We start from the raw sequence: 23,815 nt of genomic DNA on the forward strand, positions 1-23,815 counted from the left end.
GAGGAAAGAACGAGGGAGGGAGGGAGGGAGGACGTTACAGAGGGAGGAAAGGAGGGAAGGAGGGAGGAAGGCAGGGAGGGAGAGAAGGAGGGATGGAAGGAGGAAGTCACAAACTACCTAAAAGTCCATCATAAACCGTGGCTTAGCCAAATGACAGACAATTATGGAGCCATAAAACCCTCATTCAGACATTCAGCGACGCGGATGGATATTCACAGTATAGTGGTTGCAAACCACGGTGTACAGTGAGATCATATTCTTTAAAAATACTAATGTATATTTCATACTCACATGGAAAATTCTAGAGATACCCAAGGGCCAACAGTGGTTCTTTCTGGGTAATTGGATTAGTGGCTCTTTTATGCTCTTCCTTTTGCAAGCCCTTTTCTCAAATTTCTATAATGAACACATATTACTTTCATAATAAGACAAAAGCCAATGAAGCTATTTTAAAAGATAAAATAAATAGGCACCCTTGCCCATCTGGAAGTGACATGTTTCCTGAATCCTGCCAGGGGTTAGAGTGTGCAGTGAGGAGTGTGAACACTGAAAGCATTTCCCCAAGGGGCGACCATGGAAAAGAAGACAGCTGGGGGGTCTCTGTGCCAGGCTAGCTTAGCCTAGAGTGGTGAGAGCGCTCCCCTCAGTCCTGGCAAGGGCTGCACAAGGAGCAATAGGAATGAACTGTGATGACACTTGCTGAGACGCTTTCCCTGCCTAGGAGGAGTTTAAGATGAGCCACATAGGGGATGATGGCCAACTCCCAGGCAGTGACCAATGTGACCCGGGCAGCAAGCCAAGCTCATTCCGTCCTCGGGACCTTTACACTGGCTGTGCCCTCTGCCTGGAGTACCCTCCCCCAGGTTTTGCGTGGTTCAATGCTGCCAGGTTTGCTCTATGTCATCATTTCAGAGGGCTTCTCCCCAAACCCTGTGGAATAAAGCTACTCCCCACTCATAGTCATTTTATCTCCCCTGCTCCCACTTTACTTTTCCTCGTTGATTTCACGTATTACTACCTAAAACTGTTTATCGTCTGGCTCCTGGACTTGGAGCTTTTACAAGAGCAAGACTGTGCTTAGAACAGAGCCTGGGCATGGAAGGTGTTCAATAAATATTTGTTAATGAACAAATTGAAAACTTCACAGTTCCAACGTTACCTCTACCCACAATCACCCCTGCCCCGCTTGCTGACTCCCACACCTACCAGGTCAGCAGTTGTGAAACTAGGGGAGAGAAAGGGGGTGACTGGGTCTGTGGGGCCGATTGGGGGAGTTGTAGAAAAAGCAAGCACTCTGAGTCAATATGGCTGGGTTTATTAGCTTTCATTAATAGCTGTGTGGCTTCTCCCAAGTCTCAGTATTCTCATCTCTAAAATGGGGCTCAAAATAGCAACATCTCACAGCAGAGGATTAAAGGTTACCACGTGCCTAGCACGATGTCTGACACACCATTGGCACTCAGTAGCCAAGGACTTCCTCTCTGACTAGCCTGGAGGCAGGACCAACCTCATGCTTCACCCTCACCCCTGAAGTGAGCCAACTCCTGAGGCTGGGGAAGGCCTGGGGCTTCCCAGGAGCTCACAGCTCCCCCCAGCCATCTCCCAGAGATCCCCTACCTCACTGGGAACCAGAGAAGAGAGCTTTGGGTGGGGGTGGGTTCATCCTGGGTGCCCACCCAAAAAGCTAGGCTGGGGGGACATGAGTCTCGGGCACCTGAGACAGCCCCTTGGTGAAGGTGGGCACTGGGGCTCCTCCAGGGCTGGCACTAGCTGGCCAGAGGCTGACACAGCCAGCTCAGTCTCTCTCTCTCTCTCTCTCTCTCTCTCTCTCTCTCTCTCACACACACACACACACACACACACACACACACACACACACACCATCCCTCCCTAGCCTCCTCCCTGCTAGTCTCCGTGGTGAAAGTTCCCCTCAGGCCCATTTTTCTCATTCTTCTGGCAGCCTGAGCCTGACTATGAAAACCCAGCTCTCCCTGGCCAGACCTAGGTTATGTAAGAGGCCCCAGAGGCCCTGGGGGAAGGGCAGACAGAGCCCCTACCTCCAGCCTGAGGCCTGCCCCTCCAGGCCCCAGGCCTCTTCACGCATGGGGCCTCTCAGCTGCCCCCTTCAAGGCTCTCTGTTCCCAGTCACCAGGGCCATTCCTAACCCCTCCCAGCCTCAAATTCCCTGCCTATTCATAACATCCCCACTCAAAATCCAATCTCCACCAATTCATCCGCCCTCCTTCAAAACCAGCCTCACCTGACCTTCTTCAGAATTCTTGTGGAATGAAACATGCCCAGTTCCCTCCATCTCTGCTGTCCCCTTAAAGCAACTCAATCCCCTCCCTGCCACTTTCATCTGGGAGGAGCGGAGGAGGAGGCAGCTGTCACTGAGGGCCATACCTCAGTCTGATGGGAAGGCCCAAGGAAAGGCTGGCCACGTTTCTCCCAGCAGGCTTCTCGAGGGGCGTCCTTAACCCAGAGGGCTCCCCCGTGCTCGCTGGCTAAGGCCCCTCACTGAAGGAGGCGGGTCCAGCTGCAAGGGGCAGACCCTCCTTAGCAGACCTCAGAGAGCGGCCAATCAACCAAACTGCCAGTGTGTGTCCGGGGGAAGCATAGCTTGTATCAGCATGATTTACACACGCACTCCCGGTAGGCAGACCCTTGCAGAAGCCAAAACACTATCAGAAGGTTGCCTGTGAGTGTAAAGCATGAAGGATCAAGTCAACATTTCATGGCTACAGGCCCCAGGAGTCATGGGACATGGAAAGCCTTGCTGAGGGTTCCACTAGCCATGCCTCTCTTCCCTGGCCAGAGTCAAGCTGGGTGTGGAAACTCATGCTTCTCTCCAGACATGGTTGAACACGTGCGCCATTAAGCCTTGTCAGTCCCTGGGCCCAGTCGCCTCATGGGGAGCACTTGCCAGCCTACGCTCACATGTGGTCATTTCCTAGTTCAGCTCTCAGAGGGCAGCTCAATTTCCGCCAGTTCCACGTTCTTGGATGGCACCTTGCTGCTGCCCCAAGGTTCAATGGCGGCAGGGAATCCAGGAATGACGGCAACTCTTTCCTGGACCCTGGACAGCAGGAAAGGGGAAAGAGGGTGTGGACCAAGCAGGGTCCCCTGCCCTGCCCCTTTTTCCAGGCTCAGCCACATACTGACTTGTCCCCTCATTTCAGTAGCTGGCAGAGAGTCATAATTGAATTTGCAGTAGGGCTGAGAATGAAAAAAGAAAACCTTTTACGTGTCTGGGATTAATTTATCCCTGATGATGGCCACATTCACACGCTCCCTTCTGCTTAGGTTTCCAGAGCATACTCTGGCCGACATTGAGAAACACACACACACAGCATGTGTGCCCTGAGTGCACACTGGGAGTGCACGTGTGCCTGTGCTGTGCCTGTGCCTGCGTTTGTGACTGTGTCTGAGAGAGCACAGTGTTTTCTGGGTGGGTCTGAGCATGGCAAGATGTGACAGTTGTATGTATGGGGTGCGGGGTCGGGGGGAGTCTGTAGTGTGCACATCCACAGGCAACTCTCATCCAGCCCACCTGAAAGAGAAATGTGGAATAACTTAGGTCATGCTGCTTGCTGTGAAAGGAAAGACTGGACGGAGTGGGCGAGACAGGGTAGCGTGGTGAGCCCTGCCAGGGTGTCAGGGCGGCTGCACGGTTTCTGTCACTCCTTTTCCACATGCAGAGAGCAGCAAGCGCAGTCCTTCCTGGGCTGTCCTCTCCCCCCATCCCTCCCTGCACTGGAGGAACCCACCAGCAAGGGGAGCCACTTCCCACCTGCCCTATCTTCTTCTTTAGCGCCCTCCCTCCTCCCTAGTACGCAGGTCAGCACAGAGCGCCTTTTCAAAATAAATCGAGCACTCACACTATGTCAGATGCTGGGCATCATCTCATGTAATCCTCACAACACCCTGTGAGGGAAAGACCACCATCATTCTGTGTTTCGGATAAGAAAAGGTAACGTGACTTGCCCACAAGGTCACACAAGGTCACACAGCTAAGGGGCAAAGGCAGGGCTTGTGCCACTGTGTATCTGATTCTAAAAGCTGAGTTCTAGTAAAATCTCTCTGTTGACCAGGAGTCTGTCAGGCTGGGAACCCTTATGTAGACTGAAGAAGCCATTGGGCCTCGAAGGTCTGCTCCCATACCGTGTTCTGCTGGGTTTGGGACTCCAAATAGGAGTGCTCACAGGGCTAGCCTCTCTGCAGTTCCACTTCCAGGGAGATCCCAGAGGGGTGCTTTCCTAGGGGTTCAGTGTTATCCTCCTGTCTTCCTAATCCTTTTGATATCCATCTCCTCTCCTGGTGGTAAGCCTGCCTGGTAAAAGTGCTCCAGGAAAAAGAAGAAAGGAAAATAGACTACAAAGAGGTAAAATACACCAGCAGGTATTTTTTAAATGCATTACCCATTGTAAGTGTGAATGATTTCATTGTGTCTTTTGGTCTTTTGTTTCATCCTTGGTTCTCAGTCAAGTTCCTTTTGAAAAGACCCAGAACATCTCTGCTAAAGCCAGCAATAAAGGGAAGTTCCCCATGTAGGCCTGAGCCAGAAGGGGAGTAGAGAGGACCCAGAAAGCTGGGGTGGGCTGGGGGTGCACAACAGGTGGGCTGTTAGAGGGCCCCACAGGGGTTCCCTGAGACTGCAAGAAGATGGGGAGGCCAGACTCTAGCCCCAGGCTGATGGTGGAAACATGAAGAACCAGCCAGGCTGAGGCAAACACTCAGCCCCTCTGTCTGGGAACTGAACTGACCGCCGTCCCCCAACTCCATCCTCCCCACCCTCAAACACACACAAGCCAGCCCTGAAGACTGGAGGAAAATGGAGCCAGGTTGCTGAAGGAGCCTACAAGGAACTACTGGATTATGAGGAAAACTGCCATGAGGCTTCCCCAACTGGATTGGGGGAGCCACACATACGCAGTAGGGGGCTACTCTCTGTCTCCTCCCATATTCTGTTTCTAACCGAGTAAGTCTGGGAGCCAATGGGGAGGGCAGAAGGGAGCCAGCTCTGGAGGAATGATGTGTAAGGCTCTGCTCTCTTTCCTGTCCCCACTACATTGTCTCTCTGTCTGTCTGTCTCCATCCCTCCCCATGAATCTGTTTCTCTTTGCATCTGTTTCATCTGTTGTCTCTTTTAAACACACACACACACACACACACACACACCATGAAAAACCGAGACCAAAACAAAGGCAGAGAAACAGTATGAAACCCACGTGAAGCCAAGCCACAGGAAAAAGGAGCTACAGCTAGTTGTCCCAGAGGAAGAAACAACAGCAAATGGGGAGAGGAGGGAGAGGAAAGATCCCACTTGTCATGTCAGTATCTCAGCCGCCATCTAAGGACCAGTGACTGTGTCCAGCTGAACGCTCACCCTGTTCTCTTCTACGAGAAGGAAACGTTTCCTGGGCTGTTCCCATGTTTCAATCAGGGGATGCCCACCTGGCTCCACTGGAAATCCCATAATCCTACATTTATGAAACACATAGAGGGAGGATTGAGGCAAATTTGTGTTCCCTGGGGATGGAAGTGAAATGGGGAAGAGGGCATGGGCCCAGGGGCAGGCCAGGGCTGTGCTTATAGCTCTTTCTGTCTGTCAACCTCCTTGTCAGCCCATCCTGGGCTGTCCACATACCCCTGGAAAAGGAAAATAAAATGGGCTATACATGTGTGTGTGCACAGAATCTCTCTCTCCAAAACCCCAGTAGGGAAAACAAAGGCAGGGGACTGAATCTTCTGGATATAAAAGGCTTATCAAGTTTTACTGAACCATTTTTTAACAGATGAGAGTGATTTTCATGTTACAGCAAGAATGGATCTCAAATGTTGAGAACTAACTGAATTTCAGAATATAAAAGTGCTATTTGAAATGGCTCTGAGGGCCTGGGTGTTTAAAGAGAACGTGCAATGAAAAACTTAGTAAAGTCCCTTCAGTGAAGAAAGCAGACATCTCATTAAGGATGGGGATGTGATTCAAGCCTCAGAGGCACAGGCTAAGGGCAGGGGAAGGAGGGGACAGTCTAGCCTGCCAGCTTTCAATGGTGGACGAGCATCAGGGCAGGTCAGAGGAAACACCCCAGAGGAAGGGGCCAAGCTGAGACCTGAGTGATGAGCCAAGGCCAGGCCTGCAAATGGTTCAGCTTAGCAGAGGGGAAAGCAGCAGATGAAGCAGGAAAGGCAAGCACGCAGTGGCCTCTGGAGGGGCCATGTGCCAGTAGAGTTCACCTTCCCCCTGAGGATGCAGGGAAACCAGGGCCGGGTCCAGATTTGACTGCTTGTGAACAACGAATAGGGGAGGAGAGAAGAAGAAGGCTGAAGGAGTGACTCTTGGGTTTCAATGATGCTGGCCTGCTGAGGGCTGGATTATAAGTGGAGGTGGTGGTACTAGGAAGAGGAGTCACTTAATGCAGAGAGATTCAAGAGCCAGAATCTTTGAGATCTACTGATGTTTTGGATATGGGGTTAGGACGAGTTAGGACTCAAAGATGCCTCCCACTTTCCTAGCTCTAGTGACTAGGTGTACAGAGGGAACAACAGAGCAGAAACTGTTTTCATGGGGTGGAGGATGGAGATGTTGAGTGGGAGGTCTCTTGAGTTTGTGGTACCTGTGAGTCATCCTGGGGAAGATACCCACTGGGGAAGCAGTTGGATAACATGGCTGCAGCAAAGGGCAGAAACAGGGATAGAGGTAGGTATTCTGGGATCAGTAGCCTCCGGAAAGTAATGAAAACTATAGGAGTGGGTTAGGCTGCTGAGGGGGTGTGCAGTATGAGAAGAACAGAGAAGGACACCACCGGGGAGAGAAGTGGAAAATCGAGCAACTCCTTGTAACTGAAAGTGTATCAAGAAGCAAAGAACGTTCAGCACTGCCAGCTGCTGCAAGAGTTGGGAAGGGTAAGCGTCCCCAGATTTAACAATGAGAGGGCTAAATGGGGCCCTGGTGTGAATTAGAAAAAGGTGCTCTTTTCTCAAGGTAGTTTACTTCTATCAGAAAACTACTGTAACACGCTGATTTTATTAGAACAAAACACTTTACTGCCATCTGTGGGAAAATTGTTATAATAAATAATAAATGTATGATGTCTTAGATGTGGTGCCTGTACACTGCAGCCCTGGTTATTGGCGACTGCAGTAAAATCAGTCTTCAGGGGAGCAGAACAAAATTTACCAGAAAAGATGCTTTGAGCTGTGGGTAGCATACTACCCAACTAAAGATGGCTTAAACAATAAGGAATTTATGGTCCTACATAACAAAACATCTGGATGTAGGACCATTCCAGAGTTGGTTCTTTCCCAATAGCTTCCTGGAAAACCAGGTCCTTGCCGTCCGCTAGGTGTTTGCATTCTTCCTCAGGCTTGTCCCCTCAGGATCACAAGATGGCAGCCATGGCTCCAGTCATTACACTATCCCACAAGATAAAAAGGCAGAAGATGAAGATGTGTCTCCTTGTGTGTCCTTTGTCACTGGGGATAAAACTTTCTGAGAAACTTTACAGGAGAGACCCAAGATGGCGGACTAGATAAATGCCATGCCTGCATCCTTCCATGAACACATTAAAATTACAACTAAATTATAGAACAATCAACCTGGAGAACCATCTGAAGTCTAGCTAAACAGAAGTCCTATAACTAAAAATATAAAGAAGAAGCCATGTCAAGACTGGTAGGAGGGACGGAGACGTGGAATGGGCCCCAAAATTCCCTGTGGCAGTTCAGAATCAGGAGCAATATCTCAGCTGTGAAGGTTGCCCCCAGAGGAGCGAGGGACCCGAGGCCCCCACACCAGGCTCCCCAGCCCACAATACTAATGCCAGGGAGAGAAGCCCCCACACCATCTGGCTGTAAAAAACAGTGCAGATTCCAACCATTCGGGTAGGACAAAAGGCTTCGGGAGCACAGACATCCTCTTAAACGACCCATACACAGACTTATTCAGTCTCAGGCACTCACCTTGGGCTACAGTGAAAGGATGGGACTTGGGGGGCCTTGGAGACATACAGGGGGCAGACTGAGGTGTGTAGCTTCAGGGTGAGGACTGGAGCACAGTCACCATTTTCCCTGCATAAGGTCCTCTTCCTATGCAGCCAGCAGGTGGGCACCATCTTTCCTGTGTTAAGCCCTCCTCCCACAGGCCAAATCTAAATCTGATTGGCCTGGTGAGCTCCACTGCTGCATTGTGCTGACTCACTGGGACCCTGCCCCACTCAACTTGCTTACTGCCAGAGGCACTTTCTCGGACAGCAGCCAGCCCCACCTGCATTGCACTCTTTCTTGGAAAATTATCTGGTTCTGGCTGGCCCCCAGCGAGTGACAACTGGCCTCAGAGTGCTCTGAGAGTTTTGCTGAGTAGCTCCAGGCTCAGCACTGGCATCAAACCAGAAATTACGTTAACCTGATGACCACAACTCTTCCCACTCTAGTGACTCCCTGAGATCCTGCCTCACAAACTCACGTACCTCATGAAGTTTTATCAGTGGCTGAACCTTAAGGGAGATGGAAGGTAGCAGCAGGCCTCCAGTTGTCCTGACTTCTTGCAGAGTTACCCCAGGCCCAGACAACTGAGCAATTGTCCTCAGTTTGCAGTGTGGCCTCTCCCACGTGCCTCCAGGTTTAGCACAGGCAGCGAACAACTGCAGATTGTTTGTAGCTCCTATCAGGTAGCCCCCAGCCAGTCACAGGCAGTGGCTAACTCGGGCCTGTACCACAGCCTCTCCCAAGAGGCCCCAGAACCAACATATTTGGAGGTTAGCTTCAGCACCCCCCAATTAGCTCCACAAATGGCACACTCAAAAGGTGGTCTCAACATGCACCAGAGCCAGTTGGGGCAAATCCCACTCAACGGGGTAAGCCTCCTACACAGTAGCCCATAAAGTTTGGATGTGGCCAAACCCCACAGCCAGTCAGCCTAAGGGTCATCCCACCCACTGACATGCCAATAGCAATCAAGGCTCAACTATAACAGCAGAGCACACACAACCTACACAAGGGACACTCCTGGAGCACCCAGCACAGGTGACCAGGGAACTGTGCCAGGGGACCCCACAGGGCACCTACTACATAAGGCCTCTCGGCCACACTGGGAGACATAGCAGATCTACCTAATACATAGATACAAACACAGAGAGGCAGCCAAAATGAGAAAACAAAGAAATGCATTCCAAATGAAAGAGCAGGAGAAAAATCCAGAAAAAAAACTAAATGAAATGAACTCAAACAACCTAACAGAGACAGAGTTCAAAACAATGGTTATTATGATGCTCAAGGAACTTAATGAGAACTTCAACAAAGAGATTGCAAGCATAAAAAAGGACATATAAACCATAAAAACAAACCAGTCAGGAGTGAAGAATACAATAACTGAAATGAAGAAAGCACTAGAAGGAATCACCAGCAGATGAAGCAGAGGATCAAATCAGTGATTTGGCAAGCAAGGTAGCAGAAAACACCCAATAAGAACAGAAAAAAGAATAATAAAAAAAATTGAGGATAGTTTAAGAGACTTCTGGGACAACATCACGCATAACAACATTTGCATCATAGGGGTACCAGAAGGAGAAGAGAGAAAACAAAGAATTGAGAATCTGTTTGAAAAAATAATGACTGAAAACTTTCCTAACCTGGTGGAGGAAATAGACATACAAGTCCTGGAAGCACAGAGAGTCCCAAACAGGATGAACCCAAACAGACCCACACTTAGACACATTATAATTAAAATGGCAAAGGTTAAAGATAATGAGAGAATCTTAAAAGCAGCATGAGAAAGGCAACTAGTAACTTATCAGGGAGCTCCCATAAGACTGTCAGCTGATTTGTCAACAGAAACTTTGCAGGCCAGAAGTGATTGGCAAGAAATATTTAACGTGGTGAAAAGCAATGACCTACAACCAAGACTACTCTACCCAGCAAAGTTATCATTTAAAATTGAAGGACAGATAAAGATCTTCCCAGACAAGAAAAAGCTAAAGGAGTTTGTCACCACCAAACCAGTATTACAAGGAATGTTAGAGGGACTTCAAGACAGAAAAAAAAATCAAAATTATGCATAATAAAATGGCAATAGCTACATATCTATCAACAATTACTTTCAATGTAAATGGATTAAATTCTCTACTCAAAAGACATAAGAGGGCTGAATGGATAAGAAAACAAAACCCTTACATATGCTGCCTGCAATAGATTCACTTCAGATTGAAAGACACCCAGAGACAGAAAATAAAGGGGTGGAAAAAGCCATTTCATGAAAATGGAAATGAAAAAAACAAAAATGCTGGGCAGCAATACTTAGCCAGACAAAATACACTTTAAAACAAAGGCTATAACAAGAGACAAAGAAGGACCCAGTAATCCTACTTCAGGGTATTTATCTGAAGAAACCCAAAATGCTACTGAGGGGACATGTGCATCCATATGTCCATTGCAGTACTGTTTACAATTGCCAAGATGTGAAGGCAGCCTGGGTGTCCATTGATTGAAGAATGGATAAAGAGGAGGTGGTACATATATACAATGGAATATTGCTCAGCCATGGAAGGGAAGGGTTCTTGTCATCTGTGGCAGCATGGATGGACCTGGAGGGTATTGTGCTGAGTAGAGTATATCAGACAGAGAAAGACAAATGCAATGTCATTTTGCTTAGATGTGGGATCTAAGAACAAAATTAACAAACAAACCAGAAACAAACTCATAGATACATAAAACATTTTGATGATTGCCAGATGGGAGGGGGTTTGGGGGTCTGGGTAAAAGAAGGGGAAAAGATTAAGAAGTACAAATTGGTTGTTACACAGTAGTCATGGGGATGTAGGGTATAGCATAAGGAATATAGTCAATAATACTGTAATAACTATGTATGGTGTCAGATGGATACTAGATTTGTTGGGGTGATAGATGGTAGGGGATTGGGGGCAGTGAGAAAAAGGTGAAGGAATTAAACAGTACAAATTGGTAGTTATAAAATAGTCATGGTCATGTAAAGTAAAGCATAGGGAATATAGTCAATGATATGGTAATAACTATGTATAGTGCCAGGTGGGTACTAGACCAGTCAGAGAGATCATTTCTTAAATTATATAAATGCCTAACCACTATTCTGTATACCTAAAATTAATGCAAAATAATATTGAATGTCAACTGTAATTGATACATTTACAAAGGGGGGGAAGATAAAGGGGAATAAGAGATCCAAATTTTAGGTATAAAACAAATAAGTCATTGGGGATGTAATGTACAGCATAGGGAATATAGTCAATGATATTGTGATAGCATTGTACTGTGTCAGATGGTTGTTGGACTTATCATGATGATCACTTCTTTAGGTCTATAAATGTTGAATAAGTCTACCCCGAAACTAATACAATATTGTATGTTAGCCATATTTTTAATAAAAATCTTAAAAAAAAAACTGTCCCAGCTGCCCCTCTGGTCGCATAACAACAACCACCTTCCCCTCACATCTCATTGGTCATAAATGAGTCACATGCCTCTTCCTAAAACAATCACTGGCAAGGGTAATGACTTCACTGTGATTGGTTTGATCTAACAAGACACCTCTCCCTAGGACTGAGATGGGACTCCTTTCTCAGCAAATCACCACAGAAAAAGCTGAACAGTATCAGGGTTCTTTCAGCAAAAAGGAAAAGAGAGGGGATGGCTATTGGAGAAGGAGGCCCACAAAGTCTGCCACAGGAATAAAGTCAGACCACAGTAGGAGGAGGAGTGAGTGTGAGGTGAGGCGACATGGAGGCAGCAGGTGTAGACAATGCTCTCTAGAACTTCAGGAAGGGACAGGCGTAACTGCAGGGAGACGTGGAGGGTAGAAAGGGTATTTTTACTGTGCCCTAAACTTGCGTAAAACTTCTTGTCCAAAACTGACTTCATGAATGGTACCACCACTCATAAAGCCAGACAATTGGGAGTCATTTGGAATGTATCTCCCATCTCACATACCCCTACTCCCTTCAGCCCTAACCAGTCAATCCTACAGGTTTTTCAAGTCTAATTGGTCAGTATCTCTAAAATCCACTATCTCTATGCCAGATTTTTGCAACAGCATCACTACCAGCATTTTGAACTGGATAATTCTTTGTTGGGGTGGGGGGCTGTCCTGTGCATTGAAGGATGCTTAGCAGCTCCTGGATGCCAGTAGCACCCTCATCCCCTATACTCTATCATGACAATCACAAACATCTCCAGATGCTGTCAAATATGCCCTGGAGAGCAAAATTGCCCCTGGTTGAGAACCACTGCTCTGTGCCCATGTGGAAATTCTTATAGATCTTTGAACCAGTTTCTGGTTATGGCCAGTCTTCTCACACTCTCTTACCTCTGTCTTCTTTTCCACCTCCTGCTCTGATTTTGTAACCCGTGTTCATACATCAGTGTATTGTAATTAACTATCTATGTTTGTCTCTTTTCTACTCAACTGTGAGCTCTGAGAAGACAGGATCCTTGTTTCTCTTGCTCAACATTGTATCTTACAGACCTTAGCACCCTATCTGGTACACAGATAGCCATATTTATATATATATATATAAAATCTTTAACAAATGAAAAAAGAAATGAATGAATGAATGAATGAATGAATGAATGAATGGCTTCTTCCCTGACTTTCAGATCTTCCCTGGTTGGCTGCAGAACTAATGAACCAGCTTTCTAGAATGGCCCTCTGCAGATGGTCACACAGTGTCCTGAACAATTGTTCTTCACCGTTGGTGATCACAGACCATGTTGAGAATTGGGGGAGATCACTGAACCAACACCCCTTCAAAGGCCATAAGGCTTATATAACCTGAAGCCCACACATGTGCCCCCAGAGGACTCCTGTCTCTCAAGATAAGAACTAAGCTAAAATGATTTTTCAAAACCCACGATTCTGATCAAGGCCAGTCCAGCTTTAAGTCCTACTGTTCTTCCTTGCCTCCAGGATGAAGTTCTAACTCCTCAACTGCACTCAAAAAGCCCTTCAGCACCTGGCCTCGTGCTTCCAACCCCTCTTCCCTCTCACCTCCCTGCATGCCTTCCTGCAGGCTCCCTCTCCCTCGGCTATGCCATGAAGTTGCCCGGCTCTCTGACAGCTCCACACTTGGCCTCTATCTCTGTAGCTCGGCACACCTTTCCCCCTCTTAGCCACTGGGCCCGTCCAATGCTCTGCTCGGATGATATTCCTTCTTGAGAGTCTCCTGCCCTCCCTACCCCTACCCACATAAGGGTACAAATAACTATGGCTTCCTGACACACTTTGCAGGAGCTGTGAGAGGTTAGGAGTCATATGTAACTCACTGCTGTATCCTCAGAGCCTGCTTTGGGGCTGCCATGTTGAGTGTCTCAATAAACGTTTGCTGGATGTGGTGTCTCCTTGCCATCCATTCCCCGTACCCCCTGAGTTTTGCCTGGTAGACAGACCCCAGCTCTAGTAATAAAGCCAGCTGTAGACTGAACCCCCTCCCACCTGGCGAGGGCAGAGTAGAGAAAGAACACAAGCTCTTGGTGACCTAGTTGAAGAGTTAGATCAGCCCTTGCCTGAAGCCGGTCCCTCTGAATGTTTCATTTCCATAAAGCTATTAAGCTCCCTTTATTAGTTTGAGTAACGTGTTCTATTATCTGCAACACAGAACAGCAGACTGACCTTCTTAGAAGCTTTAGACCCTGGTCCCTGCTGCGTGTTCTGTGTGAGGTGTGGCCACCTGGCTCCGGGGTTTAGGTGTCAGGGTCTCAGGACTAGTCACCCAAGGTCTCAGAGCCCATACAGACCTGGACAGTGAGGGCCACCTCCAGCCTGACCTCTGCTGAAAAGAGAATCACTCAGCATTCGAGGGGTAGCTCCCTCTTGCAGGAGGGCTCAGGTCATCAGCCCTGTGCCAATCAACCCCAGTGCTGCCAATCAGGTGGGGACGTGGCAGGGCCTCAGTCTAAGTTTCAGAGTGAAGTGAAGAGCCAAGAGGTCTGGAAGGATCACTCTGGAGCCTTGGGGCCTGGGCCAGGAAAGCGGGCTCACAGCGGGAAATAGAAGAAGCCTTCCTGGGTAACAGGAGAGGAGGCGGCCAGCGCTGTGCTCCAGAGTTCCAGGCCCTCGGGCAGAGGCCGCTATTTTGGAAACATGATGTTTCCATGCTTTTTGCTTTTATTCTAAGTATGTTCCTACTACTCCTGTACATTAAGCTTGATTCCTGCAGGAGATGTCAGACCCATGGCTAATGCTAAGCTTCAGGCCACAAAAAAAAGGTGTGTCTGTCCAGACCAAATCTTGACAGCAGCATGAGGAAGCAGAAGGAGGGAACTGCAAGAAATCTTGAGTGTGGACGACAAGGCCACACTCAGGCACCAGCAGCCCTCTCTGCCTGGAGAGTTGCTGATGCTACCCGTTCCTCGGGGCTCCACTTATATAAAGCAGAACCTCTTCCCAGGTGTGGTCAAAGAAAGCAGAAGGAACAGGTAACTACCCCCTAAGCAAAGAGCACAGAGGAAAGGAAGAGGAGATGTCTGAGTGAAGGGGAAAGGGGAGGTAGAAAGTACTGGAGAGGCAGAACACGCTACATCTCTAGGCAGGCCAGACAGCAAGCCTCAAAGCCTACCCCACTCCCAAGCAGTCTTGTTGAAGGACTCACAGTTCCACTCAGAGTTCTGAGCCACAGATGGCACACACCCCACTTCTACCCTGCCCACCGAGACACGTGCTCTACCCAGTCACACCCCCATTCAGGTACTAGAGAAATACACACCAACACAGCTTTGTGGTTCCAATGGTTTTATACTGAAATAGACATGGGATGATCCAAAAAGGGTTGGACTGGGGGAGAAAGAAATGATGAAAGCAGGTGATCCCAGGGCTCGATGTTACAAACTGTTGGAGGATGTGCCGGTCCATCTGTCTCTCTGCCCACCTTGGCAAGACGGTCAGGCTTGGAGGTCTAGAGGCTCTCAGCTGAGCTGGGCAGAGGAAGTAGCCAGTCCTGCACTGGACAGTCCTCAGCTGAAGGGCTTCACCAGCTTCATGGCAGCATAATTCTGGAGGGAGGAAGGAGGCGGGGACATGTGGTGATGGCTTCTGGGAAAGACGGGGCAGGGCAAGGAGGCTCCTCCACTCAACCCCCTGCCTACACCCTGCACCTCACTCAGCTCAACGTTCCACCCTCCTGGTGCTCTTGCCAACCACACAAGCCGGGACTTTGCTGAAATTCCGCTGGCATCCACCCTCCTAGGGACCACAGCTGCCTGAACTGCTCTGTCTTCTCCCCCATCAATCCAGGCCACACTCCCATGTTCCAACCAGCTGCCGAGAGGACTCTGATCACCAGGGCCTGCCCTGACTTCTCCCATCAGACAGGTGGCCTGAAGGCAAAGCCATGATTCTCCCCACCCTCCTACCCCCACCATGGGAACCCAGGGCTCATTGGCCACCTCGCTCCTGTTCAGAAAGCAGAGAGAAAGAGAGGGAGTTAGGGGGCAGGGTGTGCGGGAATGACCCACAACGCAGGCCAGCACCTGGGATGGGTCACCCCTGATTAGGCTCTGGCTGCTGGAGGACTGAGAGGAACCTCCCCTCCCCACTCACCCCCTCAAAGCCATGAAAACACATACAACACAACACAGGGCTCCTAATTGGGACAGTATGTTCCCTAGCGCCGGCCCGGGAAAGCCAACTCTGGAAACAAAGCCTTCCGCCAGATCGCCTCCTGCCTCCTGCCTCCCCACACTGGCCCTGCTCCCGGCTGGCTGTGGGGGAGCTGGGAGGAATCAGACAGGCTGCCCTCCTTGTCCCCCTCCCAGGGGAATTTCTAAGAGGCTGGGAGACTAGATCAACTGGAGGGGAACAGCCCTGGCCATGGGCCCCTTTCTACCAGGCCCTCCGCTCCCCCAAGCCTAAAAGGCAGGTGATCATCTTGGGACCCACCAGGTGATGTGTCGACTTGCCTGGAGGAAGCAGGATTTGCCCGGGTTGTAGCAAAGGCCTGCCAACAACACCGTCTGCAGCCTCAGGCCCAGGCTGCCCCCTTAGCCCTGGACCCCTCCCACGGGATCTGACCCCCACAGGCCAGCTCTGGGAGGGAAAAGGCAGGACTGGTATTTTGAAGAGGACAATTTCCAGAAGAACTCAAAGGAGGAGGATGCCACTGTTGGGGGCCCAGGAAACAGGGAGGGCTGTGACCAGGGCTACCGTCAGAGTGTTCCCCTGCTCCTGCCCGCAGGGCCTGAGCTACGGCTGCCCCAGGGACCAGGAAGGACCATGGGCTGAAAATGACTGGAAACCCTCTCTCCCTCTCTCAGCCAGGCAGCGGGGCCTCCTTCCCCAGGCCCCTGCACACCCGGACTGCTGCCCGAGTCCCTCCCAGGGCAGGGCCCAGCTGGCCATGGGCGGGAATGAGGTATGGAAAGGCGGTAGTGATGTCACTCTGGACCTGGCCGTGCCCTCCCCTTGGCTCTTCAGGAGGCTGGCTTGCTGAGCAGCCCCTCTCCAGGGAAAATGAGAGAGCTCCCCTAACCACAGCACTAATTATAGCAGGTCAGAGCTTTCCTAGCCCAGCCCTGACCTCATGAGGATGGGAGGGCTTTGCCAAGGTCACACGGGAAGTCAGCAGCAGAGCCAGAGCCCAGCCAGCATCTTCTGACTCCAAGTACAGAGCTCCATCCTGTACAACAGCGATTCTCGAACCCTCATGTGCCCACATGCAGATTCTTAGCGGACCCTGGTCCGGCCCAGGACTCGGCATTTCTAGCCAGCTCCCTGCTGCTGCTCCTCAGACCACCCCATTGAGGAGCAAGGGTCTGTACCAGCTCTGCCAAAAGTCCCCCGGCCTGAGCCTCATGAATTGATTGCACTCATGTTTTCCCTCCTTCACTAGCTTCAAGGTGTCTCCCAAGGGACTGAGCTCTCCATGGGCACAAGCCTCATCACCTTGTCCCCATCCCCACAACACCCACCCCCCCCACCCCGTATCCTGGACACACATTTGAGGCTTAAAAGACTCTTCCCCTGAACTGAATAAAGCCAGCCAGATACACTCAAAATGAAAGGACGGGGGCCTGAGGGCCACAGGGCAAGAGGGACCTCAGCTCCTCGACTTAGCACCCTGGGCCTGCCCAATGGGGGAAAACACTGAGGTGCGCCAGATCCCAGGTTACCCCAGGGCAGCTTACACTGTAGGACAGCACTCTTGTGCATGCCCTTCCATGGGTCACTATGTAAGCTTGTATTTGTAATTTCATTTTTTTCTGCTTCGAGAGGGCCCCCCAAATTGTTGCAGCCATATTTGGCCCATCAGCCATGACCTTTCTTGCTGTGCCTCAGAACATATTTCGACAGGCGCTCCAGGTGGTGACCACGGCCAGCTCAGAGGGCCCGGCCTCCAGCCAGACACATCAGCCATCCTGGACCTAGAACCTCCTTTGTCACCTATGGCCCAGATCAGACAGTCCCCTCTGCTGTTCCCCACAGTCCATGATGTTAAGGACTGAAGGGGATGGCTTTGTGGTTTTAACTTTCTTTCTCGTAGGAGGGGCACTCTGCTGATACAATACGTCCTCACCTAACATCATCGATAGTTTCTGCCACCTTAAGTGAAACGACATTTACTGAAACCGACGACAGGCTAATCGATATAAAAAAGAATTAAGTTCCTAGAGGCATCTCATCAACATTATAAGGAAATTACGTTGAACTGCATTTCAGGACCTGCTGCTCTAAGGGCTTGCTGGTCACAATGGGAGAGAGCACTCCATCCAGCACTTCCACCTGGAGGACTCACAAAGCAATGTGCTCACAGGTCAGTGATTCCCAGAGCATACTGGGGGCACACTGCACTTGGCCAGTGGCCTGGTGCCGACCGGAACTGAGACCCACAGTGTCCAGAACCCTGGGCTGGAACTTGAGCACAGACCACCCTATAGCCCTGAGTCAGTTTCCTCCCCTCTCTGGGTGCCTGTTTCTTTGCCATTCAAATCAGGGTGACATCAATCAATGACATTGATTATGCCATGCTCTCCATTTCTATATCAGTTTGAAAATTTCATATTAAAAAGTGGTGTTTTTTAGTTTAAAAACCATGAAAAATCAGGTATCAGCCTGGATATACTGGATATACTGTGATCCCTTCAAGGTCTGAAGTCCCAGAGACACGGGGGGCTGGAGCGTCTTCAGGGTCCCCCTGATGAGCTGTGAGGACCAGGGAAGCCCAGACAAAGACTAAAGGTCCAGGTTCTCATCCCTTGGGTGGGGCCCCATGGAGATGGGGGCGTAGCAGCTGCCTCTTACCAGGTGAGAGGGACCCCCAATGTGCACTGTGCCAAGTGAGAGGCTCCTGGGTCACCTCCTGTCCACCTGCCTCTTCCCCCATGCCTACCCTGCTGCAGGAGGCAGGACACACTCTATCAAGGTCCTCAGATGGACACTGAGACCCTCTCCTGGCCCCAGGTCCACCTCAGCAAGTGCCAGCCTCACAAAGGGGCCTTCTCCTCTGTTCTGCCATCCACACCTTCCTTTCCCTTCCCTTCCAGACCCAGTTCCACACCCTCCTTCAGGAAGGTTCCCCCACCCACTACTGCCCAACAGGGTTCACCTTCTACCAACCCTTGGATGACATAGTCCCGGGGCTTCCTGAGGACAGCTGTGTCTCCCTATCGAGGGCAAGAGCTTAGTTCTCACTGTTGGACTAAGAGCCCTGAGGGTGGGACTCTGTCTCCCTACCGGACTGAGGACTCCCTAGAGTAAGGGTCATGTCTCCCTCATCAGACCACGGACATCAGACTGGGGATCTTTCAGAACCAGGACAGACTCTCCATGAGACCAGGCGCTGTTGGAGGTGAAGAGCTGTACCTCCCACATCAGACCAGGGGCTTCTCCAAGACAAGGCCTGTGCCTCCCGCTCAGGCCTGCTCACCGGGAAGGCGTAGATGAAGATGCCCAAGAACAGCAGTAGGATGAAGAGAATGATGAAGAGGATGATGGCACACCGGAACCTCCGCCACAGGATGAACTTCATAGTCTTGTACGGGGAGGTAAACCAGAGGAAGGAGGTGTCAGGGCGCCTGGAAGGGAGATTCCAGAGGTCAGCAGGGCTCTCCTGTCATGGCGGCTTTCTCCAAGTCCTGCTCCCCAAGCCGCCCAGGCTCTGCAGTCAGCCTCCAGGCTCAGGCCCCCAGCCCCTGCCCCCAAACTCAGCCCTTGACACCTGCATCCTTCTCCTCCAAGCCCCACCCATGCTGCCCCCCTCTTCTTCTTGGAGCCACCAAGCCCGACACACCCTCAGGGCCCAGTTCTCAGCTACCCTGTCCAGGACACCTTCTCTGCCATCCTCTCTCCCCAACCCAGGATTTAATCACAGACTAGCAGCTTGGGAGCTAGGCAGAGCCTCAAGGGGCTGCCACATTAGGTGAGCTATGGCCGATTGAGCCCCAGGTAAGCCAAGCCACCTGCCTAGATGCACATGGCTAGCCTGTGGTCAAGGAAGGATGGCAGGCAGTGAACCCAGAAAGCTGAGTTTCTCTCCTTCACACCCAAAAACCTCAAAACCATCCTCCAGGTCTGCCTCACAGCTCAAAGAGCGTGCAGGATTTTGTGTCTCGATAGTAGCCATTTGAACTACACATTGCTGGGTCTCCTGGGCACCTCTTGTCTTTCCACCCAGATCCTAACACCCTTGGGCAAGGATGCCTCTCCCTGCTCTGCCAGCCCCCCATGGCACTCGGAACAACACAGTGACAAAGTGAGCTGTCTATGCTAAGTCTGACTTGAGCTGAGTAGGCCACCAGAGGGAATCCAGCAAACAGAGCCCTGATGCCTCCCGCCCCCACCAACAGCAGTCTTTCAGCCCCTTGTAACTGCCTTCAAGGCTTCTATATCCACTGGCTTGGTCTGTGTCCCTTAGGGGCCTGTGAGGTAGGGAAGACAGGGACTGGTCCTCCCCATTTTACAGATGGGAAAATTAAGGCAAAAGACCATTGGAAAGCCACACTGACACCACAGGAGGGCCATAGAAGGTGGCTTGGTCACGGGGAGGACCTGGATCAGGCTCTAGAGCCAAACAGGCCAGGTCTAAGAACTCCAGCTTCACCACTTTCCTAGTGGAATGACCTTATTCAACTTTGCTGAGATTGTTTCCTCATCCATAAAATGGGGGTGATATTAACAACCCGTGAGGAAGGTGTCATAACACAGCACGCACATGCCATATGACAGCGTGCCCGGTGCACAGCCAGCAGCTACCCAGCCTGCGTCTTGAACTAGCTGAGGAGCCCAGTGTTTCCTGGAGTGACGTCTGTCACCTGCCCCCTAACACACTGCGTGTGTGGCCCTCTCTGAGCCATGTGGGCCTTGTGACCCCTGTGTGACTATGCAATGGGCCTCCTGGACTATGGCTACACCTCCCAGACCCCTGGGCATCAGAAGTCAGGGGCTGGCACTGACCTTGGGTCCTCGAGTTTGGGGTTCATGTTTGGCTCATCCCGGCCCTGGCCAGCAGGCCGCTCCTCATGCTCACCCTCCGCTACAATCTCCAACGTCATCTCCAGCTTGCCCTGTGGGAACAGAGGGGACCAGGTCAGGGGCACAAAGGTTCTGCCCCAGGGCCTGTAGAGGAGCCAGGCCAGGACAAATGTAAGAGCCACTTTGTTTAATGCTATTGGGTTAATCTGATCATAAAAGCAGTACCTGTTCCTTGTCGGACACTCAGAAACTACAGAAATATACAGGCATACCTTGTTTTATTGAGTTTTGTTTATTGCACTTCACAGATACAACTTTTTTTACAAAATGAAGGTTAGACCCTCCACCAACCAAAGGAGTACAACTTGCTCCAGAGGTTAGCATTTTTAGCAATAAAGTATTTTTAATTAAGGTATGTACGTTGTTTTATAGACATAACGCTATTGCCCACTTACTATAATAGACTACAATACAGTGTAAATATAACTTTTACATGTACTGGGAAACCAAAAAATTTGTGTAACTCTCTTTATTAGTGGATTATTTGCTTTATTCCAATGGCCTCCGAGGCATGTCTGTACAAAGGAAGGAGAGTGTCAGCCATACTTCAACTACGTGGAGATGAGCACTGCTAGTAGTTTTATGCATCGGAGCTGTTTTCTTCTGCAAGTATTTGAAATACCACACTGTGTACATACATAGTTCTGTAGCTTGCTTCTTTCACTTAGGAATATATTCTATTTCACTATATAATTATATATTCTTTAAAGTTTGCTTTCTAATGGCTATAAGACATTCTGTGGATGGTAGATCATAATTTGTTTCATAAACTACTTATTTTGGTTCATTTAGGTTGTTTCCAACTCTTTGATATTATAAACAATGCTGCAATGAACACTCCACAACCTAATTTTAAAGTTTTAGCTGGTTATTTCTTTAGGAGTGGTTTCAGAAGGGGGATGACAGAGGCCAAGACCATAAATATTGTTAAATCTCCTGCCGCATATTGCCAAATTGCTTCCCCACATGGCAAAACCATTAGCACTCCCAGAAGTAAGTGAGGGGCCTGTCTCTGCATCTTCACCAGCAATGAGCATTCCTTTTTTATTTTTTTCAATTCTAATTTAATAGGCAAAAAATGTTTCACTTTTTAAAATATGCCTCTGTTTAATTGCTAGGGGGAATAAACCATTTTTTAGTGTTTAATGTTTCCTGTGTACTTCTTTTATACATTAGCTATGTATGTCCTGTGCTCTATTGAGGTGTTAGTTATTTTTTGCTAATTTTTATAATTCTTTGTACAATAAGGATATTTTATTTCAAGGGCCACTTTAGGGGTCGGCTGGCTGCCTGCCATTTTGAAGCACACTGTCAGAGATTTACTTTCTCTGCAGAGGAAGGACAGTTCACAGTCCCCTGTCACACCCCTGAGCAGGCCTCTGGGCAAGGACAGCAGTACCAGATGGTCCCTTATAGGGTCCTGCTCAAATGGGAGTGGCGTGGCCCCTGTTCTCTGCAGCAGGCCCAGGCTAACGGGGAACCCAGCACACAGATTACTGTGAAGGCCAAGGAGCACTGTGATCACACAGGGTCCAAAGGAGATAAAGGCACCTTTCAGTTTAAATAGGCTTCCCTGGAATGCAAGCCTCAGGGAGAGGAATGCTAGGAACTGGAAGGGCAGAGGGGAGGCACCTTGGAAAACATAGGGAGGGAGATGGACACGTCTGTGCCCACTGTGTGATTTCCACAGAAGAGCGCCTCCCGTGCCTCCACTGGGCTGGAGAAAGCAGACTTACCGCCAATATCTTCTTCTCACCCTCCTCTGCCATACAGGGCCACCAGCCCTTCACTGTTTTCTGTTCAAAAAGGGACACAAACCACTCCGGGTGGAAAGTGTCATCCAGCAGGTCCAAAGAGCACTTCTCGGCCGTCTTGGCCGGCTTGGGCATGCGGTTGAGATCCAGCTGCAAGGAGCCTAAGGCAGAGAGAGGTTCCTTGGCAGAGGGTTTCTCAGTCACTGGCAGCTGAGGCCTACCCTGGGGATGGGCAGGTTCCAGAAAACCTCACTGTCACCTCCTCAACCTCGTATCCATGGGCTTAGCCACGGGTCCAATCTCTCAGACGCCAGCTCCCCATCCATGGCCTCTTGTCCCATCTATACAGCTTCCTATCCATCTATTCACTCATCCTTATGCGCACTACTCTACCCTTGTTGATTCACCGCAACAGAGCCTCCCACCCACTCAAATATTATCTTACTATACACAAATCCATTCATTCACCCACTGTCCACATCCATCACCCATCAATTTTTAATTGTTTTCATTGTGGTAAAATCTGTACAACATAAAATGTGTCACTTTAATTCAAAATTCATCACCCCCGAAAGAAACACCACACACATTAGCTGTCGCTTCCCATTGCCCCCTCCTCCCAACCCTGGCAACCATGAGCCTACTTCCTATTGGCCTATTGTGGATATTGCATATAAATAGAATCATTCAATATGTGTCCATTTGTGTCTGGCATCTTTCACTTAGCATGTTTTCAAGGTTCATCCATGTTGTAGCATGCATCAGTATTTCACTTCTTTCTGTGGCTGGATAATATCCCATCATATAAATGGACCCCATTTTCCTGGTTAACTTTTATAGTTGTGATGGGGCTCTTACAGTCCAGCCTGCTGGCCCCAGACAACATCATCCTCCTTACTCTACATCTCACCCCTGCGAGAGCACTGTCTCCACCACCTCTTCAGCCCAGAGCTCCCTGCACACTTTTCCGTTTCAGCACACTTCCCCCCCTGCCCCATCACAATCCTGTCTGGGGCTTTGGGGATGGAGCCGTGTTCATTTATTTGGTCATCACTTGGGTACAAAGGCAAAAGTGACTTGCCCCCATCACTTGCTGGGCTCAGTCTGTGTCTAGACTGCAGGGTGGGGTGGGGTGGGGGGTACCCTGTCAAGCCTGAGGCCAGACAGCCAGTGACAGCCAGCATATGTTGGCACTGCCTTCAACCTGTGCTTTCCTCTTTTCCTTACCTACCATCCAACATGGCCCAGTGTTCAACGCCACCTCTGCTGACAGGCCCACCCCACTCTGATCACTCTGGCACTACTCTGTGTCACAGACCTCACTCTACCCAAGGACCAGTGACCCTGAGCTCCTGAAGGCAGAAAATGGGACTGCACCTCCTGCCAGGCAGCCAAGACCAGCACACATACAATGCGGGTTCTGGGGCAGCCTCCAACGTGCAGAAAGGTGCTGATCGGAAGCAGTGCTCACCCAGGAAGTCATCAAAGGAGAACCTGTCGTTGTCCCAGATCTGGAATACCACTCGCGCTGGGATTTTGCTCTCGGTCTTGTCCAGCCTCCAGAAAGCATCCT

The 23,815-nt window shown here is 50.0% G+C and overlaps 1 protein-coding gene across 21 annotated transcripts in view; it reads right to left on the bottom strand.

The window, feature by feature from the left end:
• Positions 1-14,738: 14,738 nt before the first annotated feature.
• DYSF (dysferlin) overlaps positions 14,739-23,815 on the bottom strand; it is a 208,338-nt gene continuing 199,261 nt past the window's right edge. For all 21 annotated transcript variants that reach the window (XM_019647673.1, XM_019647669.1, XM_019647671.1 and 18 more), the window contains 5 exons: positions 23,714-23,813; positions 22,225-22,403; positions 20,411-20,520; positions 18,885-19,032; positions 14,739-15,015 (listed from right to left, as the gene is read on the bottom strand). In XM_019647673.1, coding sequence (XP_019503218.1) covers positions 14,977-15,015; positions 18,885-19,032; positions 20,411-20,520; positions 22,225-22,403; positions 23,714-23,813 — 576 coding nt within the window. In that variant the 3' untranslated portion in view covers positions 14,739-14,976. The remainder of the gene's footprint in view (positions 15,016-18,884; positions 19,033-20,410; positions 20,521-22,224; positions 22,404-23,713; positions 23,814-23,815) is intronic.

Source organism: Hipposideros armiger, unplaced genomic scaffold (assembly GCF_001890085.2).
Source record: "Hipposideros armiger isolate ML-2016 unplaced genomic scaffold, ASM189008v1 scaffold_114, whole genome shotgun sequence".
NCBI lineage: Eukaryota > Metazoa > Chordata > Mammalia > Chiroptera > Hipposideridae > Hipposideros > Hipposideros armiger.